Source organism: Pelophylax lessonae, assembly GCF_965119305.1.
Source record: "Pelophylax lessonae genome assembly, chromosome: 2".
Taxonomy (NCBI): Eukaryota; Metazoa; Chordata; class Amphibia; order Anura; family Ranidae; genus Pelophylax; species Pelophylax lessonae.
Window position 1 is genome coordinate 322,684,986 of NC_138769.1, and position 17,441 is coordinate 322,702,426.

Sequence of the window (17,441 nt, forward strand, 5' to 3'; positions counted from 1 at the left end):
AGTAAAGATACAATTGGTAAAATAAGGGAATGTTACAGTGCTTATCTGTTTTCAGAGGTGGTATTGGCAGAAGAACTGAGACTGGAGGAGTATTTTTGTTAGAGGAAATGGTATTAAAGTAATGTGAAGTATTGTGGGGAGTGGCTGCAGAAAGGCAGAAGCTGCGCAGGTTTCGTATGGAGGCGTTCAATTCATTATTTACTCTTAGCAACTCCCCAGATGTTTTATAAGAGCTGGAATACTGTCGGATTGTAGAACCTTGATTCTTGATTTAGCTGGTGTTGTTTCTGCTGGAGGAAAAAGTGATAATTATGTCCGGGATCCTGTTAATCCTGTTTGTTGCAGAGGAAGGGTGTGGAAACAGTTAAGAGGGCGGTAGTGGTGTTAAATTCCCACTGTATGTATGTCTCGGTTGCTTTACTCCGTATAAAGCCCCGCTTGTCTCTACATATGCCCCTGCCCCGAGGGGGGCATTTAATTATCCACTGTCCTACCTTAAAGGGGGACCCTTGAGTGCTGAGAGGGATTTCAAGGATTGTCAATGGGGCAAGCATTTTTCTCCCAGCCCGTGGTTCCGGCCCTGAGGGGTGAGTACAGATTCGTTAAGGACAATTTAACCCTTGTGATGGGCCATTGGTAGTTATTGTTAAGTCATACCTGTGAGATCTGATTCAGAATGCATGCCATTTGTGTTGTATGGGCTGTGTAATTGAACAGTATAATTTTAACAAGCAATACCTTTTTTATTATGCCATATAATGTTGCTTACTTTATTTTATAATCTCCAAATCATTTTTAATATTTACGATGTACGCAGTGAGTGTGTGAAATGTACATGGTAATATAGCAAAACTCCTCTGCTATACTGGGATTTTTGTTATTGCTGTGTTTTTATTCTGTTTGTTTTTCAAGTGTATCTAATCTGCAGAATATAGAATTTCACTTGTAGCTTGTAAAGTGATTGTAAATGCAATTTAGAAAAACAAACAGGTTTATACTTACCTGCTCTGTGCAGTGGAATTGTACTGAGCGGTCCCGAACCACCTCCTCTTCGGTCCCAGTGCCTGCACTTCTGGATCTTCCTCTTTGGTGAGTGCCCCAATAGAAAGCCACTTCCTATGGGGGCACTCGTGCAGGCTCGCTCCTGAGCCTTGCTTTCTGCATTGACCCCACTCCCTGCTCCCTCGTCACTGGGTTTAATTGCTGCATCAGTAAAACCTGTGAGACTAGGAAGTGAGGGTAAAGAGTTGCTGCAGATGGGCACCGCACTGGATCAAGTGAGGGCTCAGGTAAGTGCAAGGGGAGGAGGGGGGGGGGGGGTGAGCAGGGGTTTTTTCACCCTAATGCAAGGAATACAATAAAGTGGTTGTAATTCCTTACATATACCCAGTGGAGTGACAGGTCTCAGGTGATACACAGAGATTAAACAAATCCTCATACATAAGTTGTACCTGTTTATCTGCAGTCCTCTCTTTTTTCATACATTCCAAGTCCAGAATTCTAAAGCTTGGCTGAGCTGTCAGGAAAAAAGGGACAGAGAGCTGAAGTCCCACTCTGGAGAGCTCAGTGAGCTAATTAAGGGTAGAAAGACACACCCCTTCATACAGTACACCGAAACAGAGCTGAGGCTGTCAATCACAGGCTTGGTGCTGGAGATTCATCCCCTGTCACCTTTTTATCTCTTGGTTTCAGAAACACTTGTCAGAAGACACTCATGCAGATAGCAGAGGAATGAAGCAGCAGACAGAAATTACACTTAGTGCTCTTAATTGAGACAAGTACACACTAAAGAGGAATGTTCTTTGTTCGTATTTCATGTCTGAGGTTTACAACCACTTTAAAGTAAAAAAAAATGTTTAGGCTTTAAAACCACTCACATTTTTTAACCAATGTAACTTTGAGCCTGGATTTACAGCTTTCTGTTTTTATGCATTTTTCCCTGATTAAAGATGTGTAAAGCCTTAGTTTGTTTATTTTAGAAAGCAGCCACAGCCTAATCAGAAAAGCCTGCCCAATGCCAGCATATTTTTGAAAAGGACCCTTTCTTTTCTGTGTGGAAGCAGTGGGCTCTCTGCAGAAGTCTGACACCCCTTGTTCAGTCAGATCTATAGCTCTGCAATCATCAAAGGCTCATGATTTCTGCTAATTGGAAAGCTGTAGCTTTGACTTGGCAGAGGACAGGGGGGCTCATTCAGGGGGCTCATTCACAGAGGCGCTTGGCATCATACAGCAACCAGCTGCTAGTTTACTCTTTTTTTATTTTTATGTCCTCTACTGAGCACTGTGTAGGCCACCTAAAGAAAGGTATGCATAGTCTCTACGGATTCGCACAGTTATGTTTGAGGGATGCAGGGATAGTTGCGCAAACCTAGATGCACAGGCTCTGTATTAGGGTCCATGAACCTGTTATGTTTGGCTGTGTGAGTGAGCCGGCACAGTGAAGCATGCCGATTCAACTTCTATGGGCTCCCTGCATGGAGCTAAGTGGTGGATACAAAAAGTAAACACTGCACAGGGTTGAGTACCCACATAAATAAGCCCCAAACCTTTGCAGATGGGCCTCAGAGAGGAAAGGTCCTTCTCTACAGCATGCTAACAAGAAGGTAGGAAACTGTAAGCATCCTGACAGTTTTTCAGGTGGACTCGATCAGACCCTCCAGTCTCCTCCTATGGAGTGGCAGGTGTAAATGGACTTGTGTGATTTGAGGGCAGTTAAGTGTAAACGGACAGTCGGTCCATTTACATCTAATCGCCCATAGAATTGAGCGGGCTGTCTCTGCTCTGCATAAGCACAGCGGACACGGATCAGCCATCCGTCTGCTCAGTGGTTATCAGCAGACAGGTTTCCCGCTAAGCAGGTGGACTCCAATGAAGCCCGCCCTGTGTGGAAGGGGCCTAAGATGTTTGACACTTCGGATGCACCTGGAGTAAATTCACCTTCAATGTTTCTGGCAGGTTTTCATTTATCTTTGTGACCCCACTGAAGAGGATTTCTGCTGCTTCCTGTCCCTTTGACACCAGGGCAAAATAATATGGAAATTGATTTGTCAACAGGGTAGTATAAACAGCAATAACAGTATCAGAAATTTTATACCCACTCTACTAAAAATGTGTTTATCTATGTCCTTGTTGGAGAGATTTCCTATCACTTCCTTTCTTTACAGGTAGGTGTAGGGCCACAGAAATTAAAGTTGACAGAGATTCTAACCTTAATTGGCTCTATCCAAAGTGCAGCAGAGCTTTGGCTGGAGTTGGACTTTAAAATACTGTATATCCACTGCCAATTTATTCCTTTTGGGATAGATTAGGGAAGGGTTAAAACCCAGGACAGTGTTTTTTTTTTTTTTTTTGCTATCTTCAGTGCTGGCCCAGAATATAAACACACATTGTGTGCACTAAATGCTTCTGCAAACCCAGATATTACCTTGTAACAGTAGCAGTGATGACATCACAGCACTGCAGAGAGCAGAGCTGTGGAATAAATCCAGCATGTCTACCACTACATGCTGCCTGCCGATAACTACATGAAGGGGCTAGGTACAAGACTCTGCACAAGGAAGAGAGCAGCAGTGACTGATCTTATTACAGGAAGCTCCTGCAAAGTGGCGAATTTGCACACTGTATTATTGCATATATCTGTTAAAATACACCAAACATATATGTGTGCAAACCTGTGCTGTAAATAAATCACAGCTATCCCCCAGCAGCTGGAGTAATCCCCCCGGATGATATAAACATAAAGGCTCACCAGATTCTCATGACCCTTTATCTCTAAGCAGGCAATGGATTTTTTTCCCTGGTAAATATGGGACATGCCAATCTGCTCTCCTTCATCCTGATCCACCAGAACCTCCATTGTGTCCCTTCCTTTCCAATGCTCACAAGATAAGAGAAAGCACCCCCAACTAATTTCTTCTCTGGCCACACAAATACTGTTTACTTAGCTCCTCCTCTGTGTCTCACCACAGGCTCAAGTGTTAAAACATTTCCATGGTGTAGTAATTTGTATTAAAAAACAAACTTCGGGGTGTCCTTCATGTCTGTCAGGTCTGCTCAACGCGTTTCACCACACAAGACCTCGTCAGGATATAATTCTGACATAGTCTTGTGTGACGAAACATCAGAAGTACTGTGATTTTTATATGTGGGACTGTTTCTAATGCTTTTATGATGACTATAAAAGCACTATTTTATTTTTTAATAACCACTTGCTGACTGCCCAGTGCAGATATACTGCGGCAGGCTGGCGAACTGCCGTACCTGTATGGTGGTTCATGAGAGCTAGGCAGCAGGGATGCCGAACCATGGGGCTGGTGGCCGCGATTGCTGCGGGCACCCGCGATCACTCCCCGCTGAGAGACGGTGACGATCTGCTGTTGTAAACACAGCAGACTGTCGTTCTCTCTAAAATGATCACAGAGCACCTATGATCCTCCTATTTGGGATGACAGGTCTCTGTGTTCATTTCACAAGTCCCTCCCCCATACAGTTATAAAACACTCCCCTAGGCTCACAGTTAACCCTTTGATCACCCCTGGGTTAACCCCTTCCCTGCCGGTGTCATTATTACAGTAACAGTGCATATTTTTCACACTGATTACTGTAGTAATGTCACTGGTCCCCCCAGAAGTGTCAAAAATGTCAGTTAGGGGTCTGATTTGTTTGCCACAATGTAGCAGTCCCGCTAAAAAACGCAGATTACTGGCATCACTAGTAAAAAAAAAAAAAAAAGACAAATCTTTTTCTCCTAGTTTGTAGACGCGATATCTTTTGCGCGAACCATTTAAAATATGCTTATTGGGATTTTTTTTTTTTACCAAATGTAGCAGAATACAAATTGGCCTAAAATTATAATGTTATATAGCAGAAAGTGAAAAATATATATTTTTTTTTCAGAATTGTCTTTTTGTGTTTATAGCGCAATAAATAAAAATCGCACAGGTGATCAAATACCAGCAAAAGAAAGCTCTGTGTGGGGGGAAAAAAGGACACTGTTTAGGTGCAGCATCGCATGACCGCGCAATTGTCAGTTAAAATAATGCAGTGCCGAATCGCAAAAAAATGGCCTGGTCATTAACGGGGCAAGTCCTTCCGGTCCAGAAGTGGTTAAATTACTGCACCATGGAGATGGTTCTTGTTGCCTGAGCTGGTGGTGAGACACCGAGAAAGAGCAAGGTATACAATATTGGTGGAGTTGGAGATGCTTTCTCCTACGTAATATGCATTGGAAGTGGAAGGGTCACAGCGGTGGTCCTGTGGATCAGGAGGAAGGAGAGAAGATTGGAGTGTCCCATATTTACCTGAAAAGCATTCTTTGACCTGCTTAAGGATAAGAGGTCATGGGAATCTGGTAGGCCTTGTTTTATGTTTAGGTGCAAAAAGAATTTGTGGTTCTCAACCAGAGATGTAGAGTAACTAAGTAGAACTACTTCACTACTATACTTAAGTACCGAAAGGCGGTATCTGTACTTTCCTAGAGTAGAATTTTTTTCTCCTACTTCCACTTTTACTTCACTACATTTTTTCGATGATTTCAATACTTCTACTACAATATTTTTTTTTAGTGCTGCATAGTTACTCGTTACAATTATAAAAATTACCGCTGCCAGAACAGTAGATGGCAGGTTTCATGAAGCTCAAAAAAATGTGTATAATGTCATTTGTACTTTTGACTTCTATCTTTAATAACTTTAACTTTAATAACTTTAACTTTAATAAACTTTTGACTTCTTTCTTTAATAACTACATAACACAGTACTTGTACTTTTACTTTCAGTACTTGAGTAGCAATTTTTTTTTAAAACTACTGGTACTTTTACTTTCAGTACTTGAGTAGCAAAATATTTAAAAAACGACTTGCAATACTTAAGTACATAAAATGTTGAATACTTTAGTACTTCTACTCAAGTCACTTTTTGATCGAGCACTTCCACTTCTACTCAAGTCGCTTTTTGATCGAGCACTTGTACTTTTACTCAAGTATGGGTTTCGAGTATTTTATACAACCCTGTTCTCAACACACCATTGGTTTTCTTTATATTTGGACTTATTTCGCGTTTTTTTTGTATATGAACCCACTTCACTGAATTGTTTTTACCGCATCTGTTTTTGCATGTGCTTATTTATGTACACATAAGGCTGTTTTACACCACCCACACCAAGATTCAAGTAAGATTATTTGTGTCTTTTAGGCCCCATGCACACTGGATGTTTTTACAGCTGTTTTTTTCTACAGCCAGTAAACTCCCTAGCATGTTTTCTTGTGTACATGCACACATAGGCTTTTATTAGCATTTTTTTCAGGGGTGTTTTCTGGCTAGACAAAAAAACCAAGAACTAGTGGGTTTGAAGAGGAGTTTTTATGCTGTAAAAATGTGCTAACTCTGAAAAATGCTAATGCAAAAACAGTGCTAAAAGTGCCAAAACTCACGTTTTTAATGCAGCATTCTACAGCTAAAGCTACTGACCTTTTTATAACATCCAGTGTGCATAAGGCCTAACTGTTACAAAAGGCATGAGTATTTATATTTTTTTTAAATTTGAACATTATTTTCTTATCCCAGGGTTCAGCTTTATAATACTCTTTCGGCCTGTTCAGTATATGTAAATGCTTAAAATGTTTTATACCCTAACAGTTCATATTCCTGATATGTACCTGCTGTACCATGTACTTGTATGAGAAAGTATCCTGTTCTCTTTATATTTCCTTTGTGTGAAGTTCCTTGTGTTCCTTCTAGTCCCTCTGCTTTCCTATTAAAAAATGACCACACTATGCAGGAGAGCACATCATGGTTAGTTAGTGCTATGCTGGGAACTCGGTGTACTCTCCCCCAATGATCAGACCTGTCCTGACATGCCCCTGTTGCACTGCCATTCACTGGGAAGTTCAGTCTGCTGCTGCTTCTCATTCTCTGGCTCTTCTGCAGCTGAAAACAGAAGGAATAGGATCACTTAAAGGCAAAAAAAAATGTATTTTCTAATGTTTTTTTTTTTTTTTAATATATCTGTTATACACAAATCTTTTGCCTTTCATTTCTATTTAAACTGAATGGGTTGTTTTACAAGGTGATTGTTTACAATTACTTTAAGCCCCCGTTCACATGCCAACGAATGCCAAATCGCAGCCTATTGCTGGCCACGGCACTGTCCGAATTGGTGCAATGCAGACTTTGCGGCGCCGCACTTTTTTCCAAAAGTAGTTTCTGCACTACTTATGGTGACTTTGCGGGCAATTTCAATAGAAATCTGTGCATGAACCAGCACAGATGTCTTCCAAATCGCAATTGAATGCTGGTTTGAAATCTTGCTAGTTCAGCTGATTCAGCTCTGTTTCAACCCCCGCCTCCAATGTGAACAAGGGCTTAGTCTGCATAGTCTGGGCAGAGGTTCACTAGTAAGTAATGGATTAAACACTAGCGGCATTTCAGCTTACAGCCTTAAAACTCTCTTTCCAGGTCACTTACCTATTTGCAGGCTGCTAAGGTCAGTTCATAGGATCCAGCTCCCCTATATCAGCCAGTGCAGCTGCAGGGAAGAGGAGGAATTGCTGACAATGGAAGGGCCTTTGAGGCTTATGGGTGATGTCACAGCTCCAGGTTTCGCTAGACATGGTCAGCGGTCTTTCCTCTCCCCTGCAGCTGTCGCTGGCTGACACAGGGGTGGTGACATGACTGGAGCGTCCAGAAAATAGCTACATACATCTTTCTTGCACAGGTTAGTTAGGTGTTAGACGTAGGAGGACACTTTTAAGGTTAGTAAGTTTAGGCTGGAAATGGAATTCTACTTTAATAAACACCAATATAAGATATCTGCTCCATTAAGAAAGGCTTGTGTTCAATAAATTGGCTAATTACAAAGCTTCTATTGTAAAAATATACTGTAAAGCACCACTGTGTAGCACTGCAAAGCAGAACTTGGGTATGTAATAATAAAACATGACTACCCCATGTACATATATCATTAAAAACAGGAATTCCTAAAGGTTGGATTTACGGCAACCTGATCTCTTTATAGGTATACCTTAAGGGAATAATTCCTAACCCCCACACTTGAGTGTAGCCATTGTTGTCAAATACTTACCTTGTTTCCTATCCCAAGATCTTCACCGTGCAACCCTGCACAGTACCCTGGGCAGGTCCTCTTCCTAGTGGGCTTGAGTGCAAAAACGCCATTAATTTTACTGGATGGCTGGATGTCAATCAAAGCCACTGGTGGGGGGTGGGACCGTGTCCTGCTCTCTGTGTCAATAGACACAGACAGTGGAACTCTGGAGCGAGCCCACACAAGTAGCCCTATAGAAAGCGAAGAGGAGGAGTGAAGGGGTCCCCCCCACAACGCCAGCAGGGGCCCTGAGAAGTGGAGGTTTGAGGCCGCTCTGTGCAATTCCATTAAACCTGTTTATGGAGCATTTACAGTCACTTTAAATACAGTCAAAAAAACAAAAATTATATATATGCGTCAAGTTTCAATTCTCCTTCCATCCTGTTTCTTTAAAATTCTGTATAGGCTTTGTCCCCCATAAATAACTTAGAATAGTTCCAGAGATTCCCATCTGCATTTCTTTTTGCCCATGTGTACAACTTCTTCTGCTCTCTCAATATCTCCTTCTGTAGCCACCTATTCTGATGCACTGAGAGCAGGGAGTGTAAGTGACCAGGAGTGATAAGAGTGAAAGAGAGCACATCCATTGCCTCCCTGTAGGGGAGTGTGTTCCTCCCAGCTGACCACTGGGAGGTGCAGAACTTAGCTGTGCTGATCAGTTGCTTGATTAATGTTTTAGAAGCAGGTCTGATACAAAGCTACTGATGGACAGACTGCATAGCTAAATCTACTTTTCAGTGGCCAGCTTCCTCTTTGGAACATGCTTATTCCAAATGGTATCCAGGGAAGCTGATGTACCAACCCTGCTGGCTGGTATGAAAAGCAGGAAATACAACCGCTCCAAGAATGAACTGAGGAAAAGCACACAGTGCATAATGTAATCAATGTGACTTTAAAGTGTCATTAAAGGCAAAACTTTTTTTGATCATTTTTGATAGCGTAAGCAAATGGTTATTATAACCCCCTTCAGGGGTGTTTGTTTTTTTTTTTGTTTTTTTTGTCATCTGTTACGTTGAGGAGATTTCCCTTCACTTCCTGTCATTTAGCCAAAACAGGAAGTGAGAGGAAAACCCTCCAAAGTTAGTAAATCCTGGTGTGTCACTAGAACTAGTGTCCCCATTGAAAGATTTTGCCTCTATTAGTGTTCCAATGTCAACCCAAAATTTGGAATTTTCTTTTACTTTCACTTTCATTTAATTGTTGTTAAAGATTAGAGTATAACAAAGTAAAAAATTATATTTAACAGTATTCGACATATATGACAATTATAAAGGATGCCGAACATAACTTTGAAGGCTCAGTGGCCTTGTTAGTAAGCTTGAGTAAATGGTATTAGTCAGCATTAGGATAAACCAAGTCATTGAATTATGACCATAAAATAAAGATCATAACATGGTTATTGCATATATGACCAAAAATAGAAGAGAAAAAAAAAAAACATAGAAAAGGAACATCAAACTGTACCACCAATATTTTTCCATCAAACATCATTAAGCATTATACTGACTAAAATCAGTTTTTCACAAAGAAGATTCTGAAAATCTTGCGTCCCATACTTGCAATTTGTTTGAGAATTGAGGGATTGAGTTAGAAGAGTGAGAAAAGGATTTTTCATAGAGGTGTTGGGTTTTAAATCTATTGATCACATCTGTTGGTGTTGACATTGGGTGCCTTAGTTGTCATTCATAGTGAAGTAATAGTTAAATGTGCTGTTATGAGAATGTTGGTGACTATATATCGATATTGTGTAGGTATACAGGTTAGGATAGTTTTTAAAAATGCGTGATCGTCTTGTAGGGGTCAAGTACCTCCCAATTTCATGGCTAGGTCCCAATGTTTTTCACAGTGAGAATATTTATAATTAGAATGGATTGCTTTATTCCACTCAGATAATGTGTATGTTATATTGAGGTCCTTTTCCCAGTTTAGCATGTTAGAGGTTTTTGTGGTTTTGTGGTTATTTTGTAGTTTTTAGATAAAACCATGAGAGACCTTTTAGGTTTGTGGAATGAAGTAGTTAAATATTCCCATGTATCTGCTTGTAAGGCACATTATGAGTCTGGATTTTTGATGTGGTGGTGGTGCAGTTGAATTTCTACGTAAGATAGAGGAGTGGAATGTTCCGGAGTCAACTTTTTATTTTTGGCTTCTTTTCTCGTACGTCCTCTGACAGACGCAGCCTCTTCCAAGTTTCACCACTATTGGGTAATGATGCCCTCTGCAGGAGCAGGCTAGGTAGTGAAACTTCATTAAAAAGCTTTAACTAGACACACCTTTAGGGGCTGTCCCTCTTGACATTACCCACAGACACTTAGAGTTTACTCATCAGTTTCTTGCTGCCTAGCTCAGGAGTAGGACCTAGGATACCCTGCTGGGACTCCGGTCTCAATTTTTGTTTTTTCTTTGAAATCAGAGAAATACCTTTGCCTGTGCTGTCCCAGAAAGTTGCTTTTCTGGTGGCTATCACTTCTGCTTGCAGAGTGTCTGAATTTGGTGGCTCTGTCCTGCCGTTCGCCTTACCTGGTAGTTCATAGGGATAAGGTTGTTCTGCGACCCAACCAGTCTTTTCTCAAGGTGGTGTCTGCCTTCCACCTCAATGAAGATATTGTTTTGCCTTTGCTTTGTGCGAAGCCTAAACATCCCAAGGAAATTGCCTTGCATTAGTTGGATGTGGTTCGGGTGATCAGGGTTTACCTTTCGGCCACGGAATCCTTTAGGAAGTCTGATTCCCTGTTTTTCCTTCCTGAGGGTTTGGCTGCGTCCGCTGCAACCATTTCTAAATGGATCAGACAGACTATTGTTCAGGCCTATTCACTCAAGGGTCAGGTGCCTCCTTTCTGTGTGAGGGCACATTCTACTACAGCCGTGCGTGCCTCTTGGGCTTTTAGCCATCAGGCTTCTGTGGCTCAGGTGTGTAAAGCGTCGACCTAGTCGTCTGTGCACACGTTTACCAAATTCTACAAGATTGACGTGATGGCATCCTCGGATCCTTCTTTTGGCCACAAAGTTTTGAGCTCTGCCGTTTGTTGAAGAGACGTGTTTTCTCTTCTTGGGGTGAATTTGTTCTGGGGTTAGCTCCTGTTGGTTGAGCTTTTGTTGCCCTGTTGGCCATGAATTGTTTTGGCCTTGTTTTCACGGTACTGTTCTGTTGGTTGCATCTTTTCCCACCCCTCACACCTGCACTGCTTTGGGACATCCCAATTGATATAACTTGGAAGAGGCTGCGTCTGTCAGAGGACTCAGAGAAAAATTTTTTTACGGTAAGTTCTTACAAAAATTCTATTTTTTCAGGGATCCATCTGCTATTCTCATAAAGGGAATAAGGTATTTGTAAGCGCCCAATAGAAGATTCTTGCGCATTAAAGGTATGGTCTGAGTATACTGTTGATGTAGGGCTCCCCAAGCAAATGTAGCATCGATTGAAGGGTAGAATAATGGTCTTTTAGTCAATGTCACTAGTAGAAGGGAAGGTAGATCTCTTTGTGATACTATTGCCCTTTCTATATGTACCCACAGTTTATAAAGTCTTTTGGTCAAACCAAGATTTCATCTGATCCAAAAGAGCTGAGTGGTAGTATTTGCGTAGGTTTGGAAATCCTGACCCTTCTATCTGCTTTTGTTTGAGTAAAGTAGAGAATGAAAGCTTCGCTACTTTGCCACTGCACAAAAACTTCCAAAACATTTTATTAAATGTTAGAAAAAAGGATTCAGGAAGGCATATGGGAATGGTTCGAAAGTGGCAAATTTATTTTTGGCAGTAAGATCATTTTTAGAGCTGCTGTTTTTCCTAACCAGGTAAGCTCATGGCAGGAACTATGTTTTAAATCTTTTTAAATTGTAGTTTTTAAATTGTAGTTAGTAAAGTGGGGTAGTTATTGTCATATGTAACAGCAGTGGGGAAAGTTAAGGTAACCCCTAAGTATTGAAGGTTTTTTTGTTGTCCATTGTAATGGGAATTGTAATTTTAACTTATTTAGGGTGAAGGTAGGTAAATACATGGGTAAGATGGAGGATTTTGTAACATTGAGCTTGTAGTACGACAAATACCCAAAAGAGTTCAGAATTTTTTGTATCGGAGATGTTAAGGTTAATACCACATCATCCGCGAATAATCTGATTTTTTGTTCTCTAACGGCTACTTGGCTGCCCTTAATGAGGATATCTCTTCTAATGACCTTCGCCAGGGGTTCCATCACTAGCGAAAAGATCAAAGGTGATAGTGGGCAGCCCTGACGGGTGCCATTAGTAATGTAAAATTTGTTGAACATCGCATTAGAGTTGTAAACACATGCTGACGGTACTGTGTAAAGCGCTGAAATTGCTAAATGTATAGGGCCGGAGAATCCAAATTTGCTATGTGTTGCACTCAACTACCCCCAGTGAACCCGATCAAAAACTTTTTCAGCGTCCAGTATCAGGAACAATGTTGGCACTTTACGAGTCCCCACAATTTTGAGAAGGTTGAACATCCTATGGGTGCCATCTGGTGCTTGCCGGCTCTTTTCAAAGCCGACTTGATCTTCTTTTACTAAATGGGGGGTTTTTATTGCTAATTTGTTAGCTGTCATTTTTGCATAGATTTTTAAATCATTATTGAGGAGGGAAATAGGCTGAAAGTTTTGGTGGAAGTCTGGCTTCTTTCCTGGCTTTAAGCAAGACCTCAGACAGCCTGGAGCATTTCTTCGGGAAAAGATGTGGAGGAGATTGCTTTGTTGAAGAGTTTACACATATATGGCGCTAGAGTGGTTTTGAAAGCTTTATACTGTAGTATTCTGCAGAAAAGCTGTCTGCACCTGGCGACTTGTTAGAAGGTAATGAGGGGATAGCTTGGAAAATGTATTTTCTCTTTCGTTCATTGTCAGACACAGCTCCTGACCATCTTAACCAGTTGGTTATACTGCCCCCTACAGGAGTAGGACACTAGGCAGAAAAAGTCTGGCTACGCCTATGGGCAATCCCAGGGGGTACAGTGGGGATCGAAAGTTTGGACACCCCAGGTAAAAATTTGTATTAATGTGCATAAAGAAGCCAAGGTAAGATGAAAAAATCTCCAAAAGGTATCAAATTACAGATTAGATATTCTTATAATATGTTAACAAAAGTTAGATTTTATTTCCATCATTGACACTTTCAAAATTACAGAAAACAAAAAAATGGCATCTGCAAAAGTTTGGGCACCCTGCACAATTTATAGCATGCACTGCCCCCTTTGCAAGGCTGAAACCTGCCAGTGTCATGGATTGTTCTCAATCATCGTCTGGGAAGACCAGGTGATGTCAATCTCAAAGGTTTTAAATGCCCAGACTCATCTGACCTTGCCCCAACAATCAGCACCATGGGATCTTCTAAGCAGTTGTCTAGAAAACTGAAAATAGTTGACGCTCACAAAGCTGGAGAAGGCTATAAGAAGATAGCAAAGCGTTTTCAGGTGTCAGTATCCTCTGTTCGAAATGTAATTAAGAAATGGCAGTCGTCAGGAACAGTGGAAGTTAAAGCAAGATCTGGAAGACCAAGAAAAATATCAGACAGAACAGCTCGCAGGATTGTGAGAAAAACAATTCAAAACCCGCGTTTGACTGCACAATCCCTCCAGAAAAATCTGGCAGACACTGGAGTTGTGGTACACTATTCCACTATAAAGAGATACTTGTATAAATATGGTCTTCATGGAAGAGTCTACAGAAGAAAACCTCTTCTACGTCCTCCCCACAAAAATCAGCGTTTGAACTTTGCAAATGAACATATAGACAAGCCTGATGAATTTTGGAAACAAGTTCTGTGGACCGATGAGGTTAAAATTGAACTTTTTGGCCGGAATGAGCAAAGGTACTTTGGAGAAAAAGGGGCACAGAATTTAATGAAAAGAACCTCTGTCCAACTGTTAAGCATGGTGGTGGATCAATCATGCTTTGGGGTTGTATTGCAGCCAGTGGCACAGAGAACATCTCACGAGTAGAAGGAAAAATGGATTCAATAAAATCTCAGCAAATTTTGGATGGTAACATGATGCCATCTGTTAAAAAGCTGAAGTTAAAGAGAGGATGGCTTCTACAAATGGATAATGATCCTAAACACACCTCGAAATCCACGGGGGATTACATCAAGAGGCGTAAACTGAAGGTTTGGCATGGCCTTCACAATCTCCTGACCTCAACATGATTGAAAATCTATGGATAGACCTTAAAAGAGCAGTGCGTGACAGACAGCCCAGAAATCTCAAAGAACTGGAAGACCTTTGTAAAGAATGGACAAAGATACCTCAAGAATTGAAAGACTCTTGGCTGGCTACAAAAAGCGTTTACAAGCTGTGATACTCGCCAAAGGGGGCAGTACAAGATATTAACTCTGCAGGGTGCCCAAACTTTTGCAGACACCATTTTTTTTGTTTTCTGTTATTTTGAAAGTGTAAATGATGGAAATACAATCTAACTTTTGTTTTGACATATTCTAAGAATGTCTAATCTGTAACTTGATGCCTTTTGGAGATTTTTCTATCTTTCCTTGGCTTCTTTATGCAAATTAATACAATTTTTTACCTGGGGTGCCCAAACTTTCGATCCCCACTGTATACTCCCTCTCTCTGCTTTAGTTACTCTGTTTTTTTTCTGCCTAGTCAGGAGTAAGGACCTGGTTCCTTGCTGGGATCTCTGGTCCTGGCAATTTTATCCTTTTAGCTAAAATGTTTTTTCTCCTGGATTTTTTCCTGTGAGATCTACAATCAACTGCCAGACTGGGTGACGTGCTGCATAATCTAGATCCAGTGGTCACCCCAATCTGGCCAGCGAGCGCATGCAGACCTCAGCTCCGTGCTAGGTCGGCCGCGACATAGGCCCACCAGACAAGAGGCTGGCCTGCAAGTTAAACACCTCACGAGGTTGCATACGACCAGGTCACAGCCGCAGCATTCCTCCTGGCCCACAGCCCACCCATTTCGATGGAGGAGGTTCTGTCTGGAGCGGTGCCGCCTGGTTCCTGGTACTGGAAGTACCTGTCCTCCCGCCCCCCTGGAGGGTTTTGGGGTGGACATGAGCCCCTCCATGGGACGGTCGAAACCCTGGTTTCCCCTCCTTCCCGCTAGGCACCCGCCTCATCAGTCTGGTGGTCCCTGTGGGCCATCTCGCCCCCCTCCCTGGGAGCCTCGTGGTGTGGCTCGGTGGGTGCCATTTTCATATAGCCTGTGTGCTTAATGCTCAGCGGCCATGTTTGTGTAGTTGGCGGCCATTTTTCTGTGGTTTGCTGTACCATGACAATGGAGCCCCCTGGGCAGGGATTTCGGCGGTGTGAGCCCCTCCTTATCCCCTGGTGCTGACTCCTGGATCTTTTAATTTCCTGATCGCCATTCATGCAGAGCAGATTCTCCTGGTAGCTGCGGTGCCTGGTTTCTGTGGGGTGGTTAGTCTGGTGGGATCTTCTCCCTCTCTACGGATCGATTGGTGCTCTGTGGCTGGCAACCGGGTGGGCTGCCAGAGCAGTGGGGGTTGTCTCCTAGCAGTGTCTGCTTTTTTGTGGGGTCCCCCTGGTGACTCATGGAGTCTTTGGAGCACATCTCCCCACCCAATCCCCTCTCTGAGGCTGCAGGCCCTCCAGGTCCCATCCATCCATCGATGCGCTGTTGGCGGTCCTGGAGTCCATGGTGTCCCGGGTGGAGGTGGCTTTTGGGCGAAGGACCTGCAAAAAGCGCCCCCCACCTTTCCGTGCCTCATCTGTTTTATAAGATCCTGAATCTAATTTGGCTGCCGCGGACGTGGGACACCCTGCTGGGTCTGCGACCACGCACCTTGAATTCTCAGATAGTGAGAAATATTCCTCCACTTTTGCAACTGCGTACGAAAAAGGCACTGGTGGACGCACTGATCATAACTGTGCGGAAGACCTTAAAGATGGAGGACGCAGCGGCATAGGTTCCCTTTTGGCATTCACAAGCCATCCAGAGCGGAAAAGGTGTTCCCTTTCCCCTCCTATTTTGACAGAATTGTCACTAAATAGTGGGAACGACCAAAGCATCCCCTTGTGGTCCCTAAACGACTTTGCTAGGCGATACCCCTATGAGGAGTCCCTTCTTAAGAAGTTGACTGTTCCGACCCTCCGGTTTCCGGATTAAACAAAGCAACTATGATTCCGGTTGAAGAGTCCTCGGCCTTTAATGACCCGGCTGACAGGGAGGCTGTGGCCTGAAATATATACACCCTGGTGGGTTCGGCACTGAGGCCGATATTCACCATTGCCCTGGTGTTGCAGACTCTGACCGAATGATCTAGGCTTTTGCACTGTGACCTAGAGTGTGAGTAGCCCACCCCCCCCCCCCCTGCTTTTGCTGAGCTGGCGGACCAGCTGGTCCAGGGACTACAGTTATATATGATGTCTCTTCGGATGCAGCTCCCGTAGTTGCTCCGCTCTGTTTCGGCAGTGGTCCTTGAACGCGTCTTTTGGCTCAAATGCTGGTTTGTGGACCACACTTATAAAAAGGCCTTGACTGATCTTCCCTTTCAAGGAGATCGCCTGTTTGGAGCTACCCTGGGTGACATCATTAAAGGTCTCATGGGAGGAAGATTACATTTCTTCCGCAGGTACTAAGGGCAAGGACCCTCGTCGTAGACGTGGGCTCTCCTCCTCGGCTCATAAGAAGTTTTTTCGTCCCTCAGGGTCGACTGACAAGGAATCGGGACCCATGACCCATGGACAAGGCCCCTTTAGCATGAAGGTCCACCCTCACCCCTATCTGGGGTGGGGGGATGTCTTCGCTGGTTCCTGGACCCGTTGACTCCCCTGGGACAAGTCAGTTGGGTCCATGAGGTAATTCGGTCAAGCTACAAGATCGAGTTTCGTTCTTACCTCCGTTAAGGTTCTTCCTTGCAACTGTCCCCGGTCTGCTTACAGGTTTTTTGGGGCGGTGCAAGATCTTTTACTTTAAAGGGTCCCGATTCCCACTTCAGAATGTTTTCCGGTGGTCATTACTCAAACCTGTTAACAGTCCTCAGGAAGGAAGGCAAGGTGCGTCTAATTCTGGACCTCAAGGCGCTGAATTGCTTTGTGCGGATGCAAACGTTCAGAATGGAGTCCATTCGCACAGGGGTGGCTTACCTGCATCAGGGGGATTTTTCTTGTCTCCATCAACATCAAGGACGCTTACTTTCACATTCCAATATGTGTCGGTCTCCAGCGCTTCCTCTGCTTTGCCATGGGAGAGGAGCATTTTGCGTTTGTGGCGTTACCCTTTTGGTCTCGCCTCTCCTCCTCAGGTCTTCCTGAAAGTGTTGACCCCAGTGCTAGCATTGTTACGCCAATAGGGGATCGCAGTACTGGGCTACTTCGGCGACCTCCTTCTGCGAGTGGCATCTCCT

The 17,441-nt window shown here is 43.1% G+C and overlaps 1 protein-coding gene across 1 annotated transcript in view; it reads left to right on the top strand.

The window, feature by feature from the left end:
* The first annotated feature begins 256 nt into the window (after positions 1-256).
* The window catches only part of PHACTR4 (phosphatase and actin regulator 4), a 107,354-nt gene continuing 90,169 nt past the window's right edge, over positions 257-17,441 (top strand). The window contains exon 1 of the mRNA XM_082247733.1: positions 257-587. Within this exon, the coding sequence (XP_082103859.1) occupies positions 542-587 (46 nt within the window). The 5' untranslated portion in view covers positions 257-541. The remainder of the gene's footprint in view (positions 588-17,441) is intronic.